The sequence below is a fragment of the Notothenia coriiceps genome, unplaced genomic scaffold (assembly GCF_000735185.1).
Source record: "Notothenia coriiceps isolate Sejong01 unplaced genomic scaffold, NC01 NC01_scaffold00009802, whole genome shotgun sequence".
Lineage (NCBI taxonomy): Eukaryota > Metazoa > Chordata > Actinopteri > Perciformes > Nototheniidae > Notothenia > Notothenia coriiceps.
In genome coordinates, this window is record NW_011342503.1 from 22,677 (window position 1) to 50,119 (window position 27,443).

The 27,443-nt window shown below is 40.1% G+C and overlaps 2 protein-coding genes across 2 annotated transcripts in view; one reads left to right on the forward strand and one right to left on the reverse strand.

The window, feature by feature from the left end:
- Nucleotides 1-3,576, forward strand: part of LOC104945591 (ras-related protein Rab-4B) — a 12,607-nt gene extending 9,031 nt beyond the window's left edge. Inside the window, exons 6-8 of the mRNA XM_010771289.1 lie at nt 743-838; nt 963-1,134; nt 1,239-3,576. Coding sequence (XP_010769591.1) covers nt 743-838; nt 963-1,078 — 212 coding nt within the window. The 3' untranslated portion in view covers nt 1,079-1,134; nt 1,239-3,576. The remainder of the gene's footprint in view (nt 1-742; nt 839-962; nt 1,135-1,238) is intronic.
- Nucleotides 3,577-4,310: 734 nt separating this feature from the next.
- On the reverse strand, nt 4,311-10,672 carry ap2s1 (adaptor related protein complex 2 subunit sigma 1). Its single transcript, XM_010771290.1, has 5 exons — nt 10,528-10,672; nt 9,538-9,687; nt 8,941-9,054; nt 6,399-6,458; nt 4,311-5,689 (listed from the first exon to the last, which is right to left on the reverse strand). The coding sequence occupies exons 1-5, from the start codon at nt 10,528-10,530 to the stop codon at nt 5,588-5,590; spliced, it is 429 nt and encodes a 142-aa protein (XP_010769592.1). The 5' UTR covers nt 10,531-10,672; the 3' UTR covers nt 4,311-5,587.
- Nucleotides 10,673-27,443: the final 16,771 nt, after the last annotated feature.

Below are 27,443 nucleotides of genomic sequence, written 5' to 3' on the forward strand. Positions count from 1 at the left end.
AAAACAAAAGAAGTATTTTGGAAATACCCCAACATTATCCTCTTTTTTTTTTTTTGAGAGACATGAATGTAACCCCTCGATTCCACCGGGTTCGTCTGCGTCGCGGTTTTGGTCCGGCCTCCTCCGGCGTCATACCCTACCGGGCGCGTTTCAGAAGCGGAGCGTCTTGCCTGCCGGCTCGCAGTTTTGGTTGATTTGGGCATATTTCCTCGACAGGCTACTTTGTACAGACAAAGTTAATAATAATTGTAATATTCCAATTATAAACGACATGAATCAAAGATGTGTTGCTGTATTTTAGTGTTAAAAAATGCATTCATCATCATAATTATTCTATATATATCATTTACACAGCGCCTGTAAACCGGAGGAGAACGCTGGCATTTCTCCTCCTACTTGAAAGACTACGGAGGGATAGGGTCTGCAAAATTAGTTTATTTTGTGGATGGGCCGGATGCTCTGACCGGTCCACTTCCTGCCCGGCGCTATGCAACGCCTCACATCGCGTCGAAAAATAGACTTGAATTCTATTTTGAGCGGAGCCCAGCGCCGAGACGCTTCTGGGACGCTTCTGAGCCGTAACGCGGCGCGCCTGGTGGAATAGCACCCATTGACTAGAATGGCCGCGACCTTTGCGAACGCCACGGCGCAGACGGACCCAGTGGAATCTACTGGTAAGCTGCTTCTTGATTGGTTGTTGGACGGCCACAAAGGGTTAATTTCAGTTTGACTCTTTTTTTAGAGCTGATATTCCTGGAGACCAGTGCTCTGACAGGGGAGAATGTCGAGGAGGGTTTCCTGAAGTGCGCTCGCATCATCCTCAACAAGATAGAGTCAGGTATGCTGAGTCATAACTTCTTAAGATCTGTGAGCTGGCACGAAGCCACGTTGATCCGTCTTCATTCTGCTCTACACCTTTACGTCTTTGTTGCTGACGCTCCTCCTCACGGTTCATTTCCCAGGCGAGTTGGACCCGGAGAGGATGGGCTCAGGGATCCAGTACGGAGACGCTTCGTTGAGGCAGCTGCGGCAGCCGAGAGGCACCGCCACACCCGTCAAACAGCAGTGTAATTGCTAGGGTTCGGGGCCCTCCCCTCAGCCCACAGGCCCACACAGACAGCACCCCCCCTACAGGTCAGTGGCATGGTCAACTCAGACGGCAGGACCTTTTAAATTAGAGACTTGATCTAAACTCTTTTTTAACCTGCAGTCTCACCTTCTTGTGCTCTCTTCTCCAGGTGGTTTTTGGTGTGTGTGACCCTTCTCTCTGCAGTCTCACACACCATGCATCACCTGGCAACCCCTGACCTCTGGTAAGACTCTCTACTTCTAACCTGAGGGGGGCCAGCTGTGCCCTTGTGTCTGCGCAGGGAAACCCCTCAGTGTGAAGACGATAAGATCACAAAGAAGAGAAAAACATGGTTTCCCTGTGACTTACCAGAGAAGGACGAGTGGAGGGTTGTGTGTCGGCTGCCCTGCTGTTTATCTGTGTGTTTTTCATTCTGGTTTTAGTAACACCGACATGCTTCATACCATTGCATATCATTGTTTCTAAAATATTATTGGTGATCTATTTTGCATACTCATTGTTCAACATATCTGGAATTGATTCATTATAACATCTTAAGAGTTTTTATATTGGTAAAGTCACCTGTTGATTTTTATTTGTTGTTATTGAACTGTAATGTTCGGCCTGTGATTGATGGTGATGTGAGTAACAGTCCAAACACATACTCTTAAAAAGTTAAACTGCACAGATTTTGATTAAGAATGAATGTAGATATTGAAAAGCAGATGCATCCCTTGTGACTGTCTGCAGCTTTTTCTGATCCAAATGGAAACAGTTGAGCTCAAACATGGTAATTAAAAATGTAAAGTCATACAGACCCAGATTTAGAGCCCTGCGTGTTTTACGTTGAGTCATTTGACATTTTGATTCGCATTAAAATGCACTATTGTGACATAGAGTGTTGGCCATAGTAATACACTTGATATTGTGGGTCTACAGTATATTTCCCCTACTCACCACGTCTGTAAACTGTGGAGGGGAAGCCTCCCATCCCTCCACACACTCCTGTGGCTCAGGTTTAAAGCACAAAAGAGAGGTTTTGCTCTCTATTTAACTCCAAAGTTCCCAAAGTCTGCAGCCTCAGATTTATCCCGTGATAAATTCCCAGCGTCTCTGGTCCTATCCCGGTGTAAGATTAAGAAAGGGTCATCATTTTTTGAAAAACTAACAATGCCTTTGACTCACCCTGCTGGGATATTTCTCCATTTTCTTTCCTTTTTATTCACGCTGCACATTCTGTGTCACGTCACAGGAAACCACAGTTGGTTTGCCTCAGTGACATGTTTGGGGAAACGTTCACTCTGCCCACTCAGTTCCCTCGTACAGACGGGACTATGTTTAATACAAGGTTGCGAGAGCGCCATGATACAAATCAGGATGCTGCTTGTTAAGTCGTTTTCACTTTTCTTTGTCAAGCAGAGAAGCAAATCGGTTCGTGTAAACAAATTGTCTTTGAGTTTCTGAGCCGTCCCAGATGGTGATTTCTCTTTAGAACAGACCCTGTGCTGCCCCAAAGGGAAGCAGGGAATTCCCCCTGAAGCATGGTTTCCTCTTCGCAGCACTGACAGCATGGTTTGTGGTGCTGTGGGAGGAGGTTGCCAGTCGATAACTTAAAAACATCCCGCCCAACTGTTGAGTCAAATGCACTGCTTCTGTCTGAACCGCTGACCCGGCCAAGAGGAGATCAAAACGAAAATATTTCTCACGTCTTCTCCTCAACTGTTAGCATATGTCCTCCCAGACCAACCATATGCGTTATAAGCCCAAGTGAGCCAGCACACTGAAGGGAGAAAGCGGGTTGTGCAAACATAAGATAGTGTCGGATATCAAGAGACAGGTGGTCAAAGATTTATTTAGTTTTCATAAAATATTGGCATTGGTGGAAAGTCTGTCTCCTTCTGCAAGTGCACTTTTACTTTTGAATGTTCATGTTTTGTTTATATGCTGCAACTCTAGAATTGTACATTTTATTTTACTTGAACAGTATACTGTAATAAAGATTTTAATTGTAGATGTTTTCATTTTTTGCTAAATAACAACTGAGTTTCTTGATTTGATTTCCTTGTTTCTGCTGGCTGCTGCTGACTGAAGTTTGTTTGTTTACCCTGCTGAGGTGTTTGTGGCAATGAAAGGATGTTCACTTCCTGAACTGTACAGCCATCAGCAGCAGGTCTGACATTCAACAGGTGTCTTTTTTGTATTCCCTTATCAAGTCCTAGAAACGCTGTTGAGCCAACTGGCTTTCTCATGTATGTATGTATTGTACAGTTCATTATCAAAATAGCCATATGATAAGAATCACTTCCTGTCTTGATTTAATCGTGATGAACGCACTCCTACTCAGTTGTTGCTTAGTAACTAATGTAATATAACCAACCCAAAAGACTACTGTACATCTCAAGTAACATGCTGTAAATAAGATTTGTCTATTGTCCATTAAGGGTGAGTGTTGCTCATTGATTGTAATGAATATGCAATTCCCAGTAAACTGCTTGTTTTTTTCAGTCCCTCCCTCTCCCTGTCTCTTGATGGTTCTATCTGTGTCTTGTCTCTAAGCAACTGCAGGTTCCTGTTAAAGTGCCCACTTGGCTGCCCAATGGACTTTAAATGCACCACATCCTAAATATATGTAGTCCTCACTTCTATATTTTAGCTCTCCTATGAGCAGTAACTTGTTTCACCTCAGGTTTATAGGCAGCTGACGTCACAGAGCCTGAATGTGACAATAGAGTCCATGTACGTGATTGATTTGCTTTATCTTCCATTCTTCAGTGGAGTCATTTCTCTCAAAGGCAGTCAGGGTAGGATATCAGAGGACTCATGAGATGAAGAGTAAATGTCCTCTGTGTCCAATTGTCTGGATTTATGTTCTCTGGTCGATGGAGCAGCAGATAGAGTGGTTTAATGTAGCCGGAGTGGATATATTGACTGATTTATTGATCATGGATAGGCTGTCAGAATGACCTCATAACCAGATTGCATAATTGACTGAGGCAGAGCTGATTGTATACCACTAGATGGTGCTAAAGCATTAAGATATATAAAACTATCCTTGCTTATTGCACTTGGAGCTTTAGTCAATCCTTTTTTTAGTCATTTAGAAAGCTGTTCTTGTTAAGCCGATTTTAAGGTAAATATTCTAACCAGAATGTATAGGATATTAACTACGTAGTTAACATATCATGCAGTAAAGTCTTATCTAATTTCCTAGCGATATATCATTAATTAGAAGCAGATATGGTTGATCATCATGTATCACTTCATTTGTTTATTTTTTATATTTACATATAATGGGACGCATTGTGGGTAGTTGAACCAGAGACAGAAATACAAACAAGCACACGTCTTCCATCAACAAACTCACAGGGGACAAGGAAGCATTACATATTTCACAATTGCCTAATGATTAAAAAAAAAAAATACAAAAGTCCAACAACAGTAACATTTGTAACCACCTTCGTGACTGGATAAAGTAAAATCAGAATATGACAAGACATTTCATATACATTGAAGTCCAGCAAAGAGAAATGCATAAAAGCAGCTTTTCTTTTCTCAAAGCTCATTAAGCTGTGAGGAGTATGTTAAAAGACAATTTGTTTTATGCAAAGGAATTATTGATTTCACACAAGTAAATACTCCTCAGATCTAGTGAGCGAGAACAACTCTTTCTGGAATGCATTTGTTATTTGTATAATATTCAACATACGCCAGATACACTGTACGTAAACACCACACAAAGCAAACTTCACAGTACTGCTTTAATGTAAAATACACGTTCTACTTCCAGGTCTTTATTTCCTTCTGATTGGGTTTTTAAGTGTGACCAACAAGCACCACGAGTAGCGTCAAATGATCACGGTGGTTTTCTACGCAGTGAAAACAATTACCACATCTGGAGCGCAGCTATCCGAGCTAACATAGGATACACTGCTGATCATTATGGGCCATGAGAGGAGGGCACGGGTTACCATAACACACCCTCCACAATGACACTCGTCCTGAGTACACTCCATTCAATTATCAACTTCCTGTTGAGGCCCAATTGCTCTGAAGGGCTTTCTAGTTGTGGTTTGCTTGCACTATGATCCAGATAGATAAATCTAATAGCACATCACTAACACAGTCGTTCTTTTTAGTAATGGCTGTTTCAGGCCGAGGTGCTTGTTAGTTACAGTAGTGTCATTAGATGAAGTTAATGTTAATAGAGGGAGAGGAGGAAAAGGCAGTAAACAGAGGCGAAAGATGTTTGTGAGATGCTAACATAATGAAAGGTTAACATGTTGAAATGTAGAGCCTCTTAACACTGGGGGACTTCATTAGAAATGCAGAGTACTGCAACATATAGAACGCTGTCACACACAGGTTACTGGAACTTCCGAATCATAAATCCATATGTAATCAATATTGTGCATTTCTATTTCTAAAAACAGCTGTCCTGAAGTTTTGAAAGAGTGAAGTCTGCTGCGTAGGGGCAGAACAAGGATTGGTGGGAAGGTAGGGAGAATGGTTTTCTGTATTTTACTCAAGCGACTGCAGCATGAGGAGCTGCTTGAGCACCTTGGTCTGACTGGTCTCCCTGATCTCTCCCGCCAGGAACATCTCGTCCACCACCGTGTAAACCTTAGAGGGACACAGGAAGTGCATTAGAGGGTGGACATGGTGATGAGGAGAGGATTCAGGCTACTAAAATATACAATAATACAAATGCAACATTTAGCATTGTTGGACCTGAAACCAAAGTGACATTATCTTCTTCCCTTCACATAGAAAGGTTTCCTGGAAACTTCTCATCACCTAACCTGTGGTCATCATTACTCAACTCCACCTTTGTGTCATCAAAACGACAATAGAACTGCTGGATGACTAAATATAGAGAGATTATCAACGTGGCAGATATACTGGGATGAATCAGTCCTCGCCACACACCTGACAGAAGAGAGGGGCTGAGCTTGAGCAGCAGCAGTAAATCAGTGAATTCAAAAGTAGGTTTTTCCTATTGGTCTGTGTGCAACGTGTCCAATGGGGGCGATGCTTGGTTAAAGTTAAGCATGTTGTTTAGACAAATTGTGTTATTAGTAAAAACACTATTGCAGTTGGGAAGGAGTTCGGAGATGCTTGTTGCTTAGCATTTCCCTCGATGCAAAAATATATATCCGTCCCTTATTAAAATGTGTTAGATGAATCTTTATGAATGACCGTTTCCATGGCAGTGTAATGAAAGGGACATTTTCTTATTTGCCGTTTGCACTCTGCGCTTTCATTCTTTCAAAGGCGTTTGATAAAATAATGTAATAATATCACAAATCATATAACCTTCCTATGTCCTTACCTTGTAGAAGTTGAACACAAGGTCCAATTCACACACGTTGTGGAAATATTCATTCAGCACCTTACAGGAAATAAAAAACATAAGACAAACATTTCATTTAATCAGCCAGGAAATGAAATACTGTGAGAAGACTTAAAGATGTATGGTAATAGTAGGACCTTAATGTAAGAAACTAGTACAGATATAAAAAGACACAGCTGAGTCAGCAGCAGATACCACATCATGACAATGTAAGAAGTACATTTCCACTAACTATCCCGAACAATTCAATGATTGATTCATCACGTTTCTACAAGATGTCATTTTGTGGTATAGAGTCATTTGCAAAGGCAGAACAAGTCACCCTTTCTTAAGAATTCGCTTAGCTAACCTGCTGTGAGCCTATGTGCAGTTCATCTCTGCTTATCTTAACATTGGTACAGTGACTGAAAATACATATATTAAAGCTTGTGCAAGCACCATTTAAGACTAGGGTGCATTTAAGAACAAACTCACACGAATATCTTTAGTCAAGCATTACATCAAATGACCTTCACCGTGCAGTGGATTGTAAAGATTTTACTGTTTGTCCCGGCCAAATTCAAACAGTACATCATACTGTTACGGTACGTCCACACAGCAGCTTTGAAAAAATCTTGAAAATCTTGGAGCTGGGCGTGTCTGAGAGCTTGGGGATTTTTTGCGAGCAACGCGACCAACAACCAATCACATGAATCTCCCGCCCCCGACATACAAAGCAAAAAACCCCGGGGATTTTATGCGAGCAATATATATATATATATATATTGCTCGCATAAAATCTAAATATCTAAATATATATATATCTATATATATATATAAACTCCCCAAACAGGCGAAAACCTACCAGTTTCACCCACTGTCTCTGCCACCTCCCTCCATGCCTGGTTCCTCCGGTTTGTATCCCAGTAAATAGTTCTGGTCGTAAAGAACCGGGTGATTTGCTACCGGGTAATTTCTCGTTTGGAATATGAGGAAATGAACTGCGGTCTGGCTCTCCCAGCTTGCACGCGGTTTGATTGGCTAGCGCTTGTACTGACGGAAATCTCAATAGCAAAGTAAAAACGCTTTTTAATGTAATAGTTATACTGACAAGGTGATTGATTGAATACATCCAATGATACTGTAATTAGGTGACTGTGGAGTTCTATTTCAAAACAGATTTGAACCATTTTTAAAATGTACACGATTATTCCACAGCAACAGTTTTGACACACCCAACTGCCCGACAAAGAGGATTATTTGAGATTATAGCCGTTTCTGGAATAAAATGTTTGGGACATTTCTGTCTTAACCTAGTTCTCTGGATGGGGGATCCGATGTTATTCAGAGGGAACTCTAAAATCCTCTCAGGTCATCAGAGCCGTTAGAGAAAAGAAAATGTGCCTGACATTTCAATCTTGGATGTATGGGGTTGGAAAAATTCTGCTACAGCAACAAACCCAGCATGATGGCATCAAGTCTGACTCTAACATTCAGTGTATTATGGTGGTGAGTAACGACAGGCTGCCGTGACGTGAAGGACAAATTATGACAAGACGCAATGATCAATACAAGAGATGTGTCCCCAGTGCAGGTCACTCAGCTTCTGAACGGAGCACTGGAAGTATGTTTTTTTCATCAAAAGCACTTCGTCATGGGTCGTTGGCACTGATGTTCGTACTAATCCACACACAATATATTTAGCTTCATGATTCAGTTTACCAAGGAAACCACATAAAAATGTCCCGGATCAGAATATTGCCATGGGCTTTTATCGCATGCCATCTAAAGTTATTTATGCTGTGACTAGCATTTAATTCAAGATAATACATTAATACAAATAGTTTTCTCCCAATATATCTGATGATAACTCGACTGATTTACTTCACTAAAACCTCATTTCACTCCCTATTCAAAGGATGGAAGAATTAAATGTTTAAATAATGAACTGCTATAACAAGGACTCATATGTTATTCCTGAAGTACCTGAGTATTATTAAGTGTGTTGTTCTTAATTGAAAGGGCATTAGCTTCAACATTTGAAAAGCTATGTCAGTGTTTGTGCAGTTGCTTTCATACTCAGGTAGTAATGATGATCGATTTGTTATTTTATGACTGAAGGCTTATTTCCGACGTCGCTAGACCTAGCATTATCTAACACTGGTGATCTAAGTCAATAATGACACACCCTGAACGTAGGAATGAAAAATAAATGTATTCTTTGAATTTGTAATAAAATATACTGTCACGCTAAATAGTTAAACTGTGACTCATCTGTTGGTCATGCAACAATCAAATAATAAGAAAAAGCTTTGTTTGTATCACAGTGATTAAGATGTAACATTGCACTACATTTGACTGCAGTGCATGCTTTCCACTATTATGCATGTTTGACATTTATGAGCTGCCAGACAAGAGTGCAGGGGAAATGCTCTGAAGGAAATCATTAACAGACATTCCTGTAAATAATCAGACCATGATAAGTAAATCATCGTAGTTCACTTACTAAGTCTATATATCATGCGTTGTGCGTGCCAGTTACCTCTACAAAGTTGTGGATTCCTTCGAGGTATGCCAGGTTGTTATCAGTCACGTCCACACAAATACAGAAGTACAGACCAGCGTAACGTCGGTAAATGATCTTGAAGTTCCTGAACTGTGAGAACAACACAGATAAAGCCAATTAACAACTTTGTCTCTCATATTATGGCAACAACAGCAGCTTTGCTGGGACTTAAGCTTCCCAGCTTTAAGGTAAAACACACCACAACTGAGGAACAAAATGCATAACAAAACCCATCCAGACAAGAATTTGATTTTTCTGTAGAATGCCACCAATTGTTTAAAAGTTGTTGTTATTTCGAATTGCTTTACAAAATGTTGAAAACATACTTATAATTTGTTGAAGTAGCTATTGGAAAAGGTTTATCATTTGGAACACACAGGAGTCACCAAATTATTTTACCGGGAAGTGGGCACAAAAGCGATGTTTACAACATTGTGGTTACAGTCAACATACTGTGACTCTTGATAGGATTTACTAAAAGTTCATGTTAAACTGAACAAAGTAACATATTGGGGCATGTCACATAAACATAAAACAATGCATGTATTCAAATTACACGGATTTATCCCATACCTCCACAAAGTTGGTGTGCTTGGCATCCCTGACCGTCACCACAGCATGCACTTCCTCGATCAACTTCTGTTTCTCATCATCATCAAACTGCATGTACCATTTGGCCAGTCGTGTTTTCCCTGCTCGGTTCTGGATGAGGATGAAGCGGATCTGTGAGATACAATTGAGAGAAGAAAAAAACAAACACAAAATGACAAAATTAGATTAGAACAGAAACAAACGACTGCAATATGTGTCCAATGTCTACGTGATTTGAGACAATTGATAAATCATCATGCACACCAATTAATTATTTGTTTCAAACACATCACATGAATTACATATAGGTATGTGTAAGGGTAAAACAGGGAAACTTATAACATAATATTTTAAACATTATCGTTAGGAAATGTATCTTACAAAATTAGGGAAGAAGAATTGTAAGAAAGGTGCGATGAAGCAAGATCAATTTCCATATTTACAGTTAAGACTATAATTAATAAAGAGTGAACCCTCTTTGGCAAATTATTTGTGTTGTTGACACCAGCACATTCCTAGGTCTACTCGTCTAATTTTACTTTGTTGGCTATTGGCTGTCCCACAGTTTAACGATAGAAGACTGTTTTGCAATAGCTATTTCTGAACGTCTAGCAGTAATTCTATGTCGTTTAAGTATCGTTAGCTAGATACACACCGGTACCGTTAGCCTTAGCTAAAGTGCAGCTAAACCACACCCATATATTTTGACAGCTTGCTTGTGAAGGAGACAAAGTTAAAAATGTTTGGCAGAAGACATCCTTTAGCTAAGCAGTAGTCGATATCTGAGATCAAACAGTGTGACTTCAGATCTGTGGCCTTCAGCCTGCTGAAGTGAGCTAAGTTACTAGCTAACGTTTTTTCCTGGCTGAATGAAGAGGTTATCTAGCAAACTCTCAAATGCTAGCAAGCTAGCAATCATACGATACTATTTTGGAAAGAAAACAGCGCAGCTTTCAATTGTGAGATACTTACCATTGTCAGTTCCTAGATATGGTCCCAGGAGGCGACAGAATAGCGCGTCTCTAAACAATTACGATACGATTTTACATAAATACATCAGTAAATTATTTGACCGCTCTTCCAGCTATCTTCCCGAGCTAAACGGAAGTGCAAAACTAGGCAAAGTTGTGTTGCATGATGGGGCATGTAGTTTTTGTCGCAACATTTAAAGCCAATAGTTCGTTCCATGGAACTACAAGAACCAGCGTCCCTTTCACTTTGTCGCTTGTTGAGACGTACATCGGATCACATGACAAGAAAAGGGCCACTGCTGTTATTTTATGTAGCAGATAAATGATGTCTAATCACACATTGATTATGGGATAATGATTAAAAACATATGGGTGACTCTTGAAACTAAAAGGTGTTGTTCAAATTCAATATCTAAACGCTTTTTCCGCTTATTACTTTTAGAATTGAAGACGTTATGTTTGATTTAAGCAACTTTGCTATCTTCGCTTTTGACTAGCTGCTATCCATTGTTGCCTGATATTACATACTTGTACATTCACTGTGATTAAACTAATAACCCTTTATGTGTCATAGTTTAATAGACAACAGCGTTTCACTCACTACCATAGGCCTACTATAAACGACAATTACAATAGAGCACTTCTAAGTCTAAAGTCTAAACTAAAGCATGCTTACTGTGTAAAGTTGTTAAACTGTACACAGGTCATTTAAAAATAAAATATCTAAACAGGGATTTTTCCTTGAGTTTAAGTATTTTCACAGTGTTGTATTGCTACTTTTCACTTAAAACAATCGACACAACTGCCTACTGTATGGTGTAAAATATTGACTTGTGTATGAATGCATACATCCCTTTAGTAGCCTACATTGTTTACCCTCAACAATACACTTATGTACTGCCATTATATTGTTATCCATGTCACTGTGAACTGTGTCCTCAATTAATTTATCGTTTATTAGAAATTCATGTTAAGAATGCCTTTTACGATTTGTATGTGGAATTCACAAGCTTCTCAGCACAGGGAATATTCAAATAAAAAACCTCCCTCACCAGCTGCAACATTGAAGTGTTGAACACATTATTGGATCAATAATTTTAAATGAATTGGCCATTATGTCAAATCATTACTTTTACCTTTTGTAATTATATTTTCATTACAACGCTTTCGTGCAGGACTGTTAGAGAATGTCTACACTGTGATAATATTTAGGAAAATATCAGAATATATGGTACACCACTTAATAGAGGAATGTGAGTTTATTTCAAATGCAATTCAGTCAAACCATATTTATCAATTGGACAGCTTTGGGAAATGAGCTGTTTTTCCGTTTTGTGGTGTGTGTTTGCATGTTCCTGTTTCAGCTGCCAGAGGGGAGTAGACTTGGTTTTGAAGAGGTGGTGGGCAGGGTAAGCTGGGTGGTATTGGAGGCCCTGCCCCGACATCAAGCCTATGTGTATGCTACCACATTTGTGACACACCTCAGAATAATTTTTAAAAACAATACAGAATGAAAAAAGTTGTTCTACCGGTTATATTTCCACCCTCTTGAGCTTACATCATTTGTGGCGGTTGTTTTCTGCAGAGTCAGGGCTCAGAGTTTTGTTTACTGGTCTGTTTGGGCAGCCTTTCACCGCAGAACATTGCCCAGACAGCTTGGACAGCTTGCCTCTCTGAACGTTTTGGGCGTTAAGGGAGTCAGAGGGGGATGGGGGGACTGTGATTGTCAGGGATTGCACAACTGTGAGTGAAGGAATGTGCTTGCCCTTGGGACCCAGAAATATTCCAGCACCAAATACAAAGACAGTTTTCCGGACAAATACATCAAATATAAGGGAAAATCAACAAACCCATAAATGAAGAGTGTTTCTACAATATGTGTTGGTATTTACAAGGTAATAACAGCACAACAAATGATGTTTTAATTAAATATGTCAAATTACCTTACATAGCCTATCATAATTTAATAGCTACATTAGCAAAAGTGTTAAGATAGTGTCCAGCCCATGAAAAACAGTGGTAGGAGAGAGGGATTATTCAAAGGAAACTTTGACCCCTACTAATCTTACTGTGTGTTACTGGGGTCATGTAAATATTGCTGAGAACACATTGACTAATGTGATTGGACAGAAGTATGTGGACTTTTTCAAATGGAGGGCAGTGCACCTTGAACCCTGCCTGACTGTGTATTTAATGGTGAGTCACATTTAAAGTGGTCAAAGCACTCATAGTGCCTTTCAATATAATTTGACATATTATGTTTTATTTATAGAAACTTGCAAATAAGTTACTTATGTCTTGTTTTTAATCAACAGCCCAGGAAGTTGAATTTTGCAAAATCTTGTACTTTGACTGTTAATAAGATGGCAAGACTCTAACATGTTATCTGTGTGTCATATTCAAAATCAACAAATTGCCTTTACAGAAGTATTTGTTTTCATGCCCGGCAGAGTTAAGATAGCCAGATACTATTGCATGTTTGAGGAAGGAATATGTGGGAGATTGCCAAAGCAAAAACACTAAGCATTTGTTTGAACTTTTAGGACAGGCAGTTTGTTTTGTAAAACATGGCAGACACTTCTCCAAGTATGTATTTTTAAGGAAAAATAAATCTTCCATAGGAACTGAAATGTTTTATTATGTCTTGGCTGAAATCATCAAAGGAAGGGGTTATTTAAGTGAGTCCTTCGCCAAGAAGATGACTCTGAAAAATTAAGACTAACCTTCAAGATGATAGATTTTCCTTGGGTGAGGAATTCACACATTTTTACTTGTTAGCCACATGGCATTAAAATCTATAAAAGGGTGACAAAGGGACAATAGGTTCAGTCATGAGACAAGGGGCCAAGAGGCCAAATAGATTAAAATAAAGTAAATGAATTACATTTATGGTGACATGAAGACCTGTAGCTCGGAAATAATGTCGCAACACCATATTCTAAGAAGAAGAGTTTGATATCAATGATGTAGCAGCAAGTAATTCTTGTATTAATATAGGCCCAGGATAAAAAAAACTCAGTAATGTATGTAATCAGTGTGACATTGATTTAAAAATATTTAGTATACTGACAAGTAAAGGCATACATTTCTTCTAAAAGAACAAATGAACTAGCAAAATGTCTCAAACTATCAGCCGAAAAAGTACTCAATACAGAATATGGCTCATATCAGGCTGATATATACAGGGTTGGGCACTTTAAAAAACAGTTTATCATATGTTGCATTCCATAGAACGACTGTCTTTAAAACAGATACTTTACAAGATGGACGAAGTGGATAACATAAGTGTGAGGAAAATTAAACGGCAGATTTTTATTCTTCCCATATTTACCTCTTTCTTTCTTCTTCTCTCTCCTTTTTTGTTGTTGTATGCTTTGATATACATGGACAAGTATATTCTCAAATTCCACACAAAGAACATTGATTGAATGATGAATCATCATTCATCATTGATTGATGAACATTGCTGTGGATGTAATTGCTGGCAACAATGTGATTTATGTTGTTGTTATGATATATAAAAAGATAATATAAACATATGTAGCCAATGTATTGTCTATCTGACAAAGGTAAAGGCTATGATACAAAACAATCAACAAAGAGAAGACATGTTTAAGAAAAGTATAGCTTTCGGAAATGTAATGAAAGTATAGTGTAATATAATGAAAGTACTCATGTTGAACTTGAAGTACCTTAAAAACGTCTATTTACATGTTTGATCATTCTTTAAAGAAGCGTGTTTGTGTGTGGTATGTTATGTTGGAGCCGTTATATTATAGGAGGGCATTCTTGTTAATTCATGTGTCCCCTGATCATTGAATAAATACAGCAAGTGACCTAAAAGTAAAGAGAACAAGTAATATGCAGAGGTGGAAGAAGATTATTTTGTGCTGTGTAATCTGTTAGAAGTAAAAAATTCCTGCATTCAAAATTGTGGCAGAATTGGCGATTTCAGGCACCATATATTTTTTCATTATTATTTTTTCATGATTGGTGCATTCATGTGTTCATCAATGTAATGTTGCACTTTGTAAAGGTGAGATTTATTTGAATTTCTTGATACAGTGGAGTAAAAGTACTAAGTAGCAAATTAATGAAATAACAAAAGAAAAGTAGCTACATTTTTTAATTAAGTAGTTGAGTAATATACTAAGTTACATTACACCACTGCTCATATGGTGTGCATAAAACATATTTCTTCTTCATTTTTCTGATTATTTTGCACATGTTAAATTCCTATATGTTCTTTATATTTAATCCATTCTAAGAATCCCTTGATAAACATTGTGAGTCTGTGTTGTAATTGTGTCCATGAACCGCTGGGCGAGACTCTCTCTCTCTTTCCCTCTCTCTGTGTGTGCGTGTGTGAATAGGAGGGGAGATGCTGGATTCGGGAAAAGGTCCGCCATTATTGGGAAGCTGAAAAAAATAGACTTATACACACTCACACACATTTCGCCTGTAAGGGGCTAAACCTCCGAAAGGAAAATACAACGGTTTCGGACGAGCTGTTGTTCTCTGAAACGCGGCGCTTTGAAAAAATGAAGGCAAAGCTCACCATCGCGTTTCATACGGACTCTTTTTATTTTTGACACAACAAAGGAAATAATAATTGGTCAAAACAACGTGGTGGTTGAAGCAAGAAGGAAAAAACACACCGAAACAGCGCTTTTACAACGCCTCCCCCTTTCCTCCTCGTTTCCAGCCGGGGTGAAAAGACTGGAGTTTGAACAGCATTTCTTTGCTTTTCCTGACGATAATTTAGTTGCTTTTTCTCCTCTTCAAAGATACACAGATATGCATCTCGTTGTGAAAACTTCAGACTGATGGAAACGAGCACTTAATGTAGGAAGCAATGGACATATAGGCTGTTTATTTAAAACGACGGGCAATAATCGATGTCAGGGCTGTAGGGAAGTGTTTTTGTCTGGTTTTTTTTAAAGTCTTTCACCGGCTGTGAGTCGCAGAGAGAAAAGAAAGGAGTGGACGAGAGCTGGAGAGGAAAGCTATGGTATGTATGCTGCACACTATTCTCTTCTACCACTGCAAATAACAGACGCGAATGGACCATTTCAAACAATGTTGAACATATATTTTTAAGGCGTTTACCCCCTGCCTTAATTGTAGCTCGTGTTACTTAGAAGTGCAGCGAAAAACAAGAAACTGGGAGTGAACCACAGTCCCCCTGAGGGCTGGTGGGATTTGAAGCCCTTAATAGTAATAATAATGATTATTCTAATAAACGTGCATGGGTGTGTTAAATATAAAACCTGTTATAATCCAAGCGAAGGTTGCCCTTGTGCATGTATTAAAGGAAAGTGTGAACAGCAGAAGGGAGGTCATAAAATGGATCTTGTCCAAACATTAAAAATGTTTGTACAACACCTGGAATGCATTGGTCTTGTCAGGCCTGGTGAAACAGCCCATGTATTCCATGAGTATAATGAATTTCAATTGGTAGAGGAGAAATGGGATGTTTGGGTTGGACTAGCTGCCAAGCAACTGTTTGATGCATCATGTTTGGCTTATTCATTAATATTCTGCTCATATCCTGGATGACACTTAAGAGTTAAATTCATTTTGAATCAGGTTTTGTGAAGTTTGAGGTTGTCTAATGCAGGTGCCTGTGCTTTTATTTGGCATTTTTAGTATAATGGTAGGCACAAACTGGTCCTAAATCAGATTTAGGTAATGGTATTACCTCTCAAACACACACCATGTTTGTCATTTGTGATTATTTTCTCTCTTGTCAGATGTCCCACTAACTTTGCAAACATCAAAGCTGCATGTAGGGAGGTAACTGCTCGGTTCCCGTTTAACTGGTGCCTATCTGGGACACATTACTCAAATCTCCTTAGACAGGATATACAGTGCATGTGTAGCTGTTTTCCACCAACTAAATATCTCAGGGGAGGATATTTAACTTGACTATCAGTTATTGGTGTCTACCCCTCCATGCTGCAAGGATAAGGTCCAAATAGATTGATAAAGGTAACCTGATGCAAACCACCAACACTACCATTTCATCTGTTATTGTGAAATAACGTGTCACCGGTATGTCACACTTAATCTCACTGTTGCCCTGCCAGCCACTCCCTTTATGTCCTTCCACTAGACTTTAGTACTTTGATTTCAAAAGTGATCTACCTGCCTGTGGAATAATGATTTTAGTTTGATTGTGAAAGACTTTAGAAAGTGAGATAAGTAGAGAAATGCCTGCAGGTTTGTGATGTGGCCTTTACACAGAGGTGTGCAGCAGCGCTGGGGCCTGCAGTGCTATGTCACTGCCAGATTCCGGGACATTTTCAAAACAGGAACTGTCATTAGATAACGGATATATGGCGCTATCTTGTGGATTTTCGGTCCTTTCCGAGCAAATATTACTCATAACCCTGTAAAACAATAATAATGCACTTTCCTTTGAAAGGTTTTTGTTCTGTTTTTCTGGATTTTCCCTTTTAATGAGGGATTTTAGAATCAACAGTTATGCCCTGCTTAAGGGCACCTTGCCAGTGCTCTGGAGGTGAAATGTCACCTCTGCCAGTCTGTATTCCACACTTTCCTCTGGTTCCCAAACAAAGTCCCTTCAGACTGACCTATTGCCACCCTCTGGCTGTTCTTTGACTGACTGCTTTTTGATGAGTTTCTTTCTCTTTGATCCTAATCAACCTTATTGGGAAGACCGTGTTATGCAGAAAGTAAACACACACTTTAATTGGCAAACAGTCTCTTTGCTCTCAGGTAAATGCATTAGCAGCTGTCAGCACTTCTGTTCTCTACCTGATTGGGCCCTTTGCAGTGCAGTCACACCTCTCCAGAAAGCCACTTTTTCCCCTAATAGCTGTGCCATTTGCCCAGGCAGCAGGCTAGCTACCAACATGCACACTCACCCCCGTCTGCCTTGCCTCTGGCCTGCCGATCGTGTCGTGAGTCCCTGGACTAGAACATGTTCCTGGGATTAGAGGAGGGCAGGCTTTGTTTGTCAGGATGTGGGCCAGAGATGCGGATACATCCTTTGATGAGGGCATTGGAAGTGAGATTCTGTCCCATATTATGTGGGCAGAAAATCACAGGGTTTCGACATACTTTGTAACAGAAACACTTTAGGAAAATCTACTCCTTTTTATATCAAGCCTAATTCTAATAGTCCTCACTTGACTTTTTCAACATCTGACCATTAACCAAAAGAGTATGGCAACCAGAAAGTAAAGAGGCCTTCATTGCTGTAAATCTGTTATTTTGATAAGTAAGGATGTGTTTCTGGCTTGTAATATCAGTCAATTTGAAAATGTTACCATAACCAAATTATTTCTCTGTCAACCCAGGCTTTTATTTCAACAAAACTACTGTGCCGCTGAATGAAACAGTGGCCTCTGACTGGCTCATTTGCCAATTTCACATCTATCATACCTGTCAACGCAGGGTGACTCCACATGCGACGGACAGAACATTTCCCTGCTAATCTGTGAAGGTGCCATTCACTAAATGTCTTCTTTCTCTTGTATTACAGGAGAGGTTTGCTTATGAGTCAGTGTAAGCCTGTGTTTGATGGAGAAAGAAGCTAATTATAGCGGGCAGCTTTGGAGTTTGGTGGAGCAGATTACAGTCACTCTCCTCTCAATGGCTGCCTTGTTCTAGTGGCCGATTATTAGGCAGAGAGAAGTGCATTCTGGGATGATTGTATCTGAATTTCCATTAGAAAGTGTGCCTGCCTAAGTTGAACTGAGGTTCTCTTCTCTCCCCATTGCTGCAGCTCCCATGCTCGTTGCAGATGGGTCAGCTTGATATAGAGGCCTCTGTACTGTGTCTCTATTCTGTTTTAGAGCCAGTTTAACTCCAAGCCCTGAATGGCGTATTATGTATGAGGGAACTGACCCCAAATCAACAATGGTGGTTGTGCCTAGCTTTCATTTGAGGTAAAATAATTATTCAAAACTAAAATCACTAGTATTGCTATACATAAGCCCTTTTATAACAAATGGCTCACCCAAGAAAAGTTTGAAAGTAATTTAATTCCAATGAATCAGTAATGAAAATTGCATTTGCTCTTTATGCCAAGCCTACCCTGTTATGGTATTGCTTTTCCAATATAAATGCATTATTTATGGATAATGTTAGTGGAAGGTAATGGCTTTAGATATGATTAATGTTTTAAATGGTCGCCGTAAGGCTCTGTTGAGATACTTTTAACTAGCCTTCATATTTCTTCCCTAAGAGAAAAAAAGACTTTGTTTGAAGCATGGTGACCATGGAGATGAAGTACCAGGATGTAAGCCACAGAGGAATGGTGACCTCTGGACGTGAGCGGCCCTGCTTTGCTTTTTCAGATACAATTACACAACAGAGGGACAAGGCTATGGTAATTTGGAAGAGCTGTGGAGAAGAAACATGAGGGGAGGAATAGGAACAGCGAGAGAGTGACACAACAAAGTAGGTAGTCAGTTAGAGGAGAAAAACAGCTACAAGAATGAGGGAGTAAAGTAAAACGCAAGCTGCCAGTTTCTGCTTCAGGCCGTGTTCCTGGTATGTGCCCTTTCAGCTTTGTGCTCAAAGATCAACCAATCAATGACAGTCATAAGTAACCCTGCTGCTTGGCTATTGGCCACAGCTGAATTCCATGACTCGGCATGTCTGTAGATAAGATGTTATGATTGAGTCACTGCCAATGAAATGAGCCCACTACCCGGAGTTCAATAGGTTGGACTTCTGCTGCTGTAATCAGTTGCAAAAAGTTTTTACCACCGACAGTGCCAACACAATTATAACCCTAAATTTCTCTAAGTTATTTGGATTGTGCAAGGGACTATTCTGAAAAGAAAAGCCTTTCATGCATAAATTCAGCCGTTACTATCTCAGGTTAAGGGTGTAATAGCCTCTGATTGTTTTCGAGTGAGTCAGTGTCTGTACTTTGGATTTTGAAAGGCTGGAAAACCTCTCACCCTCAGGAACAAAGAGAGACGGCCCTGAAATCCACCTACACAAGTATTAAAGGATAACTTTGGGCATGTGTTAGTCTGTGGACATATGCACACTAATACAATTCCCACACTAAGCCAACACTTTTTAATTTGTGTCTTATCCTGCCGTGATGACCTAGCTTCATGTCACTCGCAAGCCTCTAGGCTTCATTGCCTAAATTGGGCTGGAGTCAGAAGAAGTCTGTGTGTGTCATTGTTTGACTCTCTCTGGAGATTCTCCCTTTGTGGCGCCCCTGGGTTTCCTGTAGGAAGTCCACCTACATACAGTGTGTGTTTGGGGGGTGGGGGGGCAGGAGAAGTGGATAGCGTGGAGGGGAGAACTGAGAGACAAAGATTCAGAGGAAAGCTACATCTGATGTCTGTACTCTCTGCACAAGCATGCCGTCCTGAATGATGGTAGTTGCCGCAGGTGGCACTCCTTCTTCCCTTCGATAGCAGTAGTTATGACTAACTCCATACAACTTGTTGGTTCAGTTGGAAGCTCAGCAGTAAAGCAACGGTGGTGCCAAGCGCTCAATGCATGCCTATCCTTTGTCATCCTTTAAAAATGAAGAGAGATATGTAGTGTGGGATTTAAGATATTGTGTTTTATGGAACATTTCTTTATGATTTCCTACTGTGAAACATTTCAATAGGACCGCTTGAGCAGTCATTTTGTTTTATGCTAGATTTATAGGCTTCGTCATTGGGTATCAAGAGTCGGATTAGTTCAATTCTGAAAGCTCGTATAACAGCAACATCAGTGTGACCGAGATACTTTGTGGTTTGAGTGTTATCTAGGAAGACTGGCTGCACATGTAAGCTGCTCCTGTCAGGTGTAATATTACAATTTAGATTAAAAAAAACTAGCATCCTCACCTCAGCACTCTTCCCCTTACTGTTTTGTAAACACTGTTACTCTAAGCAATAGGTTATGTGATTAACTACCCCTATTTACTTTCTCATTTCACTTTAACACATTAGCCGTAATAAGATTAGGTGTCTAGTGTTAGATGGAGCATGAATGCCTTTTTAGCATTTGGGAGTTTACAAACAGTATTCAGTAGCACAGAGTGAAGTTGTGGTGATATTTTAAACAATAATCCCTTTAGTGCAAGTTGTCTCTATTGGTCTAGACATGTGCTTTTTGTCAAAATATAACCTCTGAAATATGTGCATGCTCATGGAAAGTATTGACACAGCAGGAACATGATGTTTAGTTTGTGTTATCTCGACCTTGGTATCTTATCTATCAAGATGTCTCCGACATTATGCTTCTGCTCAGTGTCTTGACAACTTTATTGGCAGTGTTTTCGTACACCTGCAGCACAGAAAAGAGAGAGGTGGAGAGTAGGATGAAAAGAGGTGTTCTACTTCTTATGTATCCTAATTCAAGTTGGCAGCTTTAATCACAGACTGATAAGCATTGGAGAACAAAAGAGAAGGACGGAAGCAGAGAGGAGAGAGAGGGGAAATGGTGCCCGCAGACCCAGACAACAATAAGCCCCTGAAAGTACCTACCTCACTCGACCCAGAGCTTTTCTTCCTATTCCCAAACTCCTCGTGAGCTCCATCGATCGCTCTGGTCCCTTTTTCACATTGTCCCTGAATATTTCCATTTCTGTTTATTTATCTCCCCATGGCTTCCCCCATGCCTAAAAATCTGTCCTTGGAGCACAGTGCAAAGTTACTGTCAGCTGTGGTTAAGGACACAGGAAGGCCATCACCTTGTCACTAGATGTTTGTCTCAGATGCCACTTCAGGGGACTCTAGCCACCACTGTGTTGGCCTTTGGCATCTTCCCAGTGAACATGTGCTGACGCGGGCTCTCTTCTACAAATATAAGGACACACAAAACCCTTGTTTTTGACAAGGGACATTTTACACAATGTTGTGATTAGGTATTCTTTACTTGAAGCTTGCCCCAGGCATTTTAACATTTGTAAATAATTAGGTGGCTTTTATTGTTAAGTATTCATTGTTGATGCTACTCAAATTTCAAAGTTTGAACCCAATCTTCTGAAAAAGTCTGTACACTACTCTAAACGCACACAGGCACAAACAGTTTAACCAACAGTGGCTGACCCCTCCTCACCCTCATAACATAACTGTCAGAGTGGATCTGGCAGTTATGCTGCTGTGTGACAGTGAACATCATATCCTCCTTAAGGTGAGAAGATAAGGTGGCTGTTCATAGCCATTTGTTATCACAGGCAGCGAGCCCCCGACACCTCTACATCCCTTATCTGGCCCAGTCCCAGTTTTCTGGCCTTAGCTAGGGCTCATGCGAGCCCATGGCTGATGAGTAAGCACTGCTCAGCCTGCAGATGTCTTGGCATGCCGTTATCGATCACAGCGCCACCGCCTGTCATCCAGCCACCACTTAGCTAATGATGTCCATACTATTGTCTCACGGCTGGGAAAATGGCCATAAAACAGCAAGCGGCGACTAACCGTGGCGTCGGGGGCGAAAGATTGATTTTACCGATAGAAGCACACCCAAAGCAACCTGAGCCAAATGTTACTGTGTTATATCTGAGGATGGTAGCACTGTCATTCTTTCTGTCTACCACCCTCTCTTTTCTTTCTGTTGTTGGCTGTCTTTAGTGTGGTTCTGGTTGGTCCACCTGCAAAAAAAAATACAGACAACAATTTCTGCCTGTTAGCCATTGTCTGTGTTGGCCTGGTTTCGACCTTGTTACTGTTGTGAAGAAAACAGCAATTTTTCGTGTTAAAAAATACTCTGAGTGATGAATCATCTTGAATGCTTAAATTTAGAGGCAATTAGAAAAAGGCTGCTATGAATGCTACAGAGATGTTTGAATACACTTCTATTTCCAATGTGCCATTTTAGAGGGTTGTAAATAGATTTAGCTATTGGGTTGGGATGGGGGTGACATGGGTCATTTCTCTTCTCAGTGCCATAATTTCCCAGGATGCAGTTGGGGCCCCAAGGTCCATAGCTCTTATGTCAGAGTTCATTTCCTGTTGCAGTTCTCCACCAGCTCCTGAGCATCCACTATTTTGTAACATTCCCGATGAGAACTGGAGAGCTGTGTCTCAATTTAAGTGCAGCTTTTTAACATTCAAATGTATTTCATTCTCTTATCTCAGTTAACGATTTGCTAAATCACGTTGCAGTCAGCTTATCACTGAATAAACAGCCAAGGTCACACTCTCCTATTACTGTAAGAGTGTGAAATTGTGTATCCTATTGTTTGTTTTCACGAGTCACAAAAGTGAGACATTTTAGAATGAAAACAGTCTCACAATAGTTTCTGCTGAGTTTTTTGTTTCTAATGATACTTTGTTGGAAATCACCACAAACCTGAGTCTGCACCATTCATGCTGCCTCTTTCTTTTTGTTGCAATGCTGACTTCAATGTATGTAGGTATTGAAGATTAAAGAAAGGGAAACAAGTGTGAAGAGTGTAAACATTTATAGAAGTTGTTTTTGGTTTGAGGGTTGTTCAGGGAGAGGACAGCCTCCCCACACCACGGCTCGTATTAGTCACAGTCATCGGACAGAAGAGAATGCAGACCTTTTTGCCCAATGAGGGAAAAGGTCGTTGGGAATGCAGTTTGTCAGGTCAGGACGAGCTGGGCCTGTTGTTGCATACATCCATGTGACTGCCAGAAAGAAAATGAGATGAAGAAAGGTAAACCTCTGCTGGAACGATCTCTGGTGTAACATGATTATCAAAACATTGGCAGACCATTAGCATTGTCATCATTATTGAATGTTAATCTTAGTTACAGTGTCCATTCATTCTTTCATAGATCCCTTATCTCTACTGTGATGCCAGAGTTTGAATTACTATAGTGGGTTAGGAGAAAAAGAGGGGAGCCGGAATCATATCCTTCGCTTAGATTCATAGACGTGTGGGTGGAGTTCACCATCGCAAGTTATGAAAACAATAATTAACATTGATTAAAGCACTACAGCTTTTTAGTTAATCGTTTCCATACATTTAGATGACTTTGACAGACACATTTCAGCACAATGCTCATTATTGGGGAACACAGGCTCTGACCTTTTTTCTCAGCTTACAAACGTTAGTGTTGTGACTTGTCATTACAAGGCACAACACTAACGTTTGTTTTTTGCAACAACAACAGCAACAACAGGGTGTGCTTACAGAACAAACGTTCACTCTAACTGAATACTTTCCTTATTAATATCCAAATAAAAGCACAAGTCATCAGTTAACATGAATCATGAACAAAATGCAAGTAGCTCAGATAACTGCTTAAGTTAATCATTACTAACACAAATATATATAAAACATCAATGACATACTTTAATAAACTTAAGCATAAAACTTTATGATAATTTTCCAGTTAAAGACTGACTAAGCCCGTCTGATTTGACTGTTGAATGTCCCATGTTCTCTCACTAACTCAACTTCTTGGTCCGATCAATTTTGTAGCGGACACAACTGGCTTAAGCTCCCATAAACTGGCTGAGAGATAAACAGATACATCGTTTATTGCCTAGATTTGTCCCTATTTACCATAGTTGCGAATGAATTGAACAAAATAGAGTTCATCCAAAATAAAACGCTGCCCATTTTGGAACATGTGAACTCAGGCTTATGGCCTCCATAACTATCTAGCCTATAGTCCAGCCAAAAACATATTTGATAAATGTGGTGGTTATTATATCTGTGGTATTGTCAAGAATAACCATTAGGGACTTTAAAAGTCACTGCACAAACACATAAACAATTAGTGACAAATGTTGCTTAAGAAGAGTGACTTGTTTGAGTTGATGAGTGGGAAACCATTGTACTTTCTTGTATTGTGTATTAGCTGACAGCACTGAGGGCCTTGTATTAAGCATACAGTATCTTTAAGGAGGTCAGTGAGATAAGCAATATAATATGTCATGTTTAAGACAAAGCTAGGTCTTGTTTGGAACATTTCCTTGGAATTGTGCTTTTCCAACGTTTTTATAATCTTTGAGATTCACTGTGAAAGCAGTAATTGGCAATTACCTTGCCTTTTATGAGTTTCCCGACAACCTCTGCCAGAAACAACACCAACGCTGTCATTAATAGGATGTTGATGCTTCCATTATTTCTACAACCTGCTGTTTGTACTATACATCCAACTTGTTAGAGGAAAGAAAAAGTATAAGAGATTCGGAATAGCAAGACCTCATAGAAAAAGTTAGTGAAGAATAGAAAATAAAGAAGTATATTACAGCCACTAGCTTAGGTGTTGCCATAAGCATGTCAGTGAAGTTTGAGTTATGCTGTTTTGATTGCAGGACACATCTTATTTGTTTGCTGTCTGGTAAAACGATGCAAGAAACCCTTGGGGGTCTTGTGAGGTTGGTCGGCAGCTGTAAATAGAAGGACGGGAAGCTGTGATGGCAGAGAGATGGAAGGAACAGCTCACTGTTGTTCTACTTTGTTTTTTTACATTTCGGCACAAAGAGGTAGACACAGGATGTCAATGTTTAGGGCTGTATTAATAAAGAAGAGTTCAGTGGTCGGTGTGTATGCAAACTATGCATGGATACAAATGGAGCTATGTTTTACGACACAAATGTAAAAATTCAAATTGGGATTCATCCGTATTTCTTCTTATTTTTCTCCTCCAGAATGTCCTTGTTATTGCTATTTGAGAATTGCTTTCATGCTGTGGAAGGTCACCAGGAGAGGTTGTTTTAGTGCACGCTGGGTCGTTGACTTATTCAGAAGGGCCTATATTGTTTAACATCGTGTGTGAAACACGGTAGTGAGAGCGTGTTGGGCGGTGCTCTCGGGTCTCCCTGATGATGTACCATGGTAAACAGCTCCTACCGCTTGCACAGCTGGGGCACACTCCACGGGCCTCTGCAGTGTATAGAGAGGGATGGGGAGGAGGTAGAGAGAGAGAGAGAGAGGGAGGAAGGAAGGAGAAGGAGAAGGGGAGAGTGGCTGGACCGACACAACAGAGGAATGCTGTGAGGGCCCTCAGGGAAGGATACAAACTACAAAAAGGCAAAAGGCACAAGCAAGCACAGAGGAAACAAGGGTAGAAAAACGGATTATAAATGACAAATCCCAAGCAGTGCTAGCTGCTGTATCCCGAGGGTGGGAAAATGCAACAGTAATAGCTCCAATCCAATCTCCTGTATGTATTCAGCCACATGTGTGTGCATCTATGTTAGTTCATGAAGCCTTCCTTAATACAACAGACAGGACATTTCCCCCCTCCCCTCCTGTGTCCTCCCTTCATCCTTTGACCTGTGCTCGCTGCTCGCTGCTGATTGGCTGGGGGGAAAGCGAGGGATGAGGTTTTGTCGTCTAATCTGCCAGCAGATCGCCACTGATGGGCCTGTGTAGAATGGCTTTAGTAAATTACTGTTCTAGGGAAGGGCAAATCCCTTCTATCAGATAGCAGCTCTCTCTTCATCTCTCCCTCCTTTCCAAGTCCCGCACTCTCATCACTACATCAGTCAGGCTTTGACTTTATCTCTTCATCACTACCTTGCTCTCCCCTTCTCCTCTCTGTAGCTGTTGGCCTCTACTTCTCCGTCTTTAACTTTGTTCTCTCTTTCATTGGTTCTTCTGTGTTATGCAAATAACTCATGTTATGCCCTTATTTGTATATCTGCCATAAACCTGTTTTTCTCCGCCCATTGCCCGCCGATAAGAGTTAATGAGATGAATTGGTGTCAAAGAGAGACGCTCTGTAGATTTCGCTCTAAGGCTACGTGCACAACATCAGCACATAACCGTTTGCATGTGTGGACAGTTTCCTCAATCCCCTGGTGTGTTTGTGCATCTTAACAAGATGGGCCAGTTTTGAGGGCGGCCATCTTGCCTTGCCTATGTTGAAATCACCAAAGAGATGTTACTGTTCATCCTCCCTCGGTAGCTGGAGAGTAGTGTTTGTGGATTAAAGGGAATTGCTTTTTTGTATGTGGTTTTATTTTTTGCATTCCTGTGTCACAATAGATATAATTTAACCGAGGCAGGAATAAAGAAGATTAAGGAGTGAGATGCCAGCGGATACTGACAAAGAAGGGATTTTTTTTTTTTATACCTGTAAGCCTGAGGTGGGGAATGTTGCCTGGTATGGAAAGCCAAACTCCCAGTGACCTCCTGTGTTTTGTTAAAGCTTCCTCCAACTCCTCCTCAGTCATATAAAACAAGTTTCCCTGCGCTGACATATGGCAGCCTGACATGTCTGATGTTTCACAACGTTTCTATCAATGTGACTACACTCCAGCCCGATAATTAGCAGGTGGTGTGTAAGAAGCGGTGTAACACACTTCTCACAAGTGACACACTTTTTAATTGCTGTGTTGAAGTGTCTCACCAAACAAGATATACAATAACCCTAGCCAGCAGAAACATGTATTTGGTAAAGGTGGTTGTTGCTGCTGTAACAGTTTTCATAATGTGTGTGTTCACTTCCTGAGCAGTCTGACTGTTTTGAGTCATATACTGGTTTAGATCATGTTTCGAAATAAGATGTTCACAAAAAACCTTAGGAATCTTGTTTTTCATATCCCTTATACAGATAACATGATCCAGGTGTTTTGATAATGCGAGATGATATTTCAACATTTTGTATTTGTCTATAATGACTGAGTTTCCTTTGCAGCTGAAGATGAACCCACTTAGGTTTCTGGCTGTGTGTCGCTGCTGCATTCATCATTCTGCTGGATCACCACTTAAAATGGAAGATGACAACACAATTTAGCTTTGATGTTACAGATTTCTGGCTTCCTTTTTAAGTTTGTTAAATGAACACAAGGAAGTGAAGTTGATTTTAGCTGTAAAGCGTCTTTGTAATCATACTAACTAAAAATCATTTTAAATAATCACTTCATGTAACAATTATTTCCTTTATCAAAAGATAGAACCCAAGAGAAAATAGAGACTAATGATCGTCACAACAGGGATCTTTTGGCATGTTTCTTTAAAAGTATATACATTATTATATCATTGATTTTATTTAT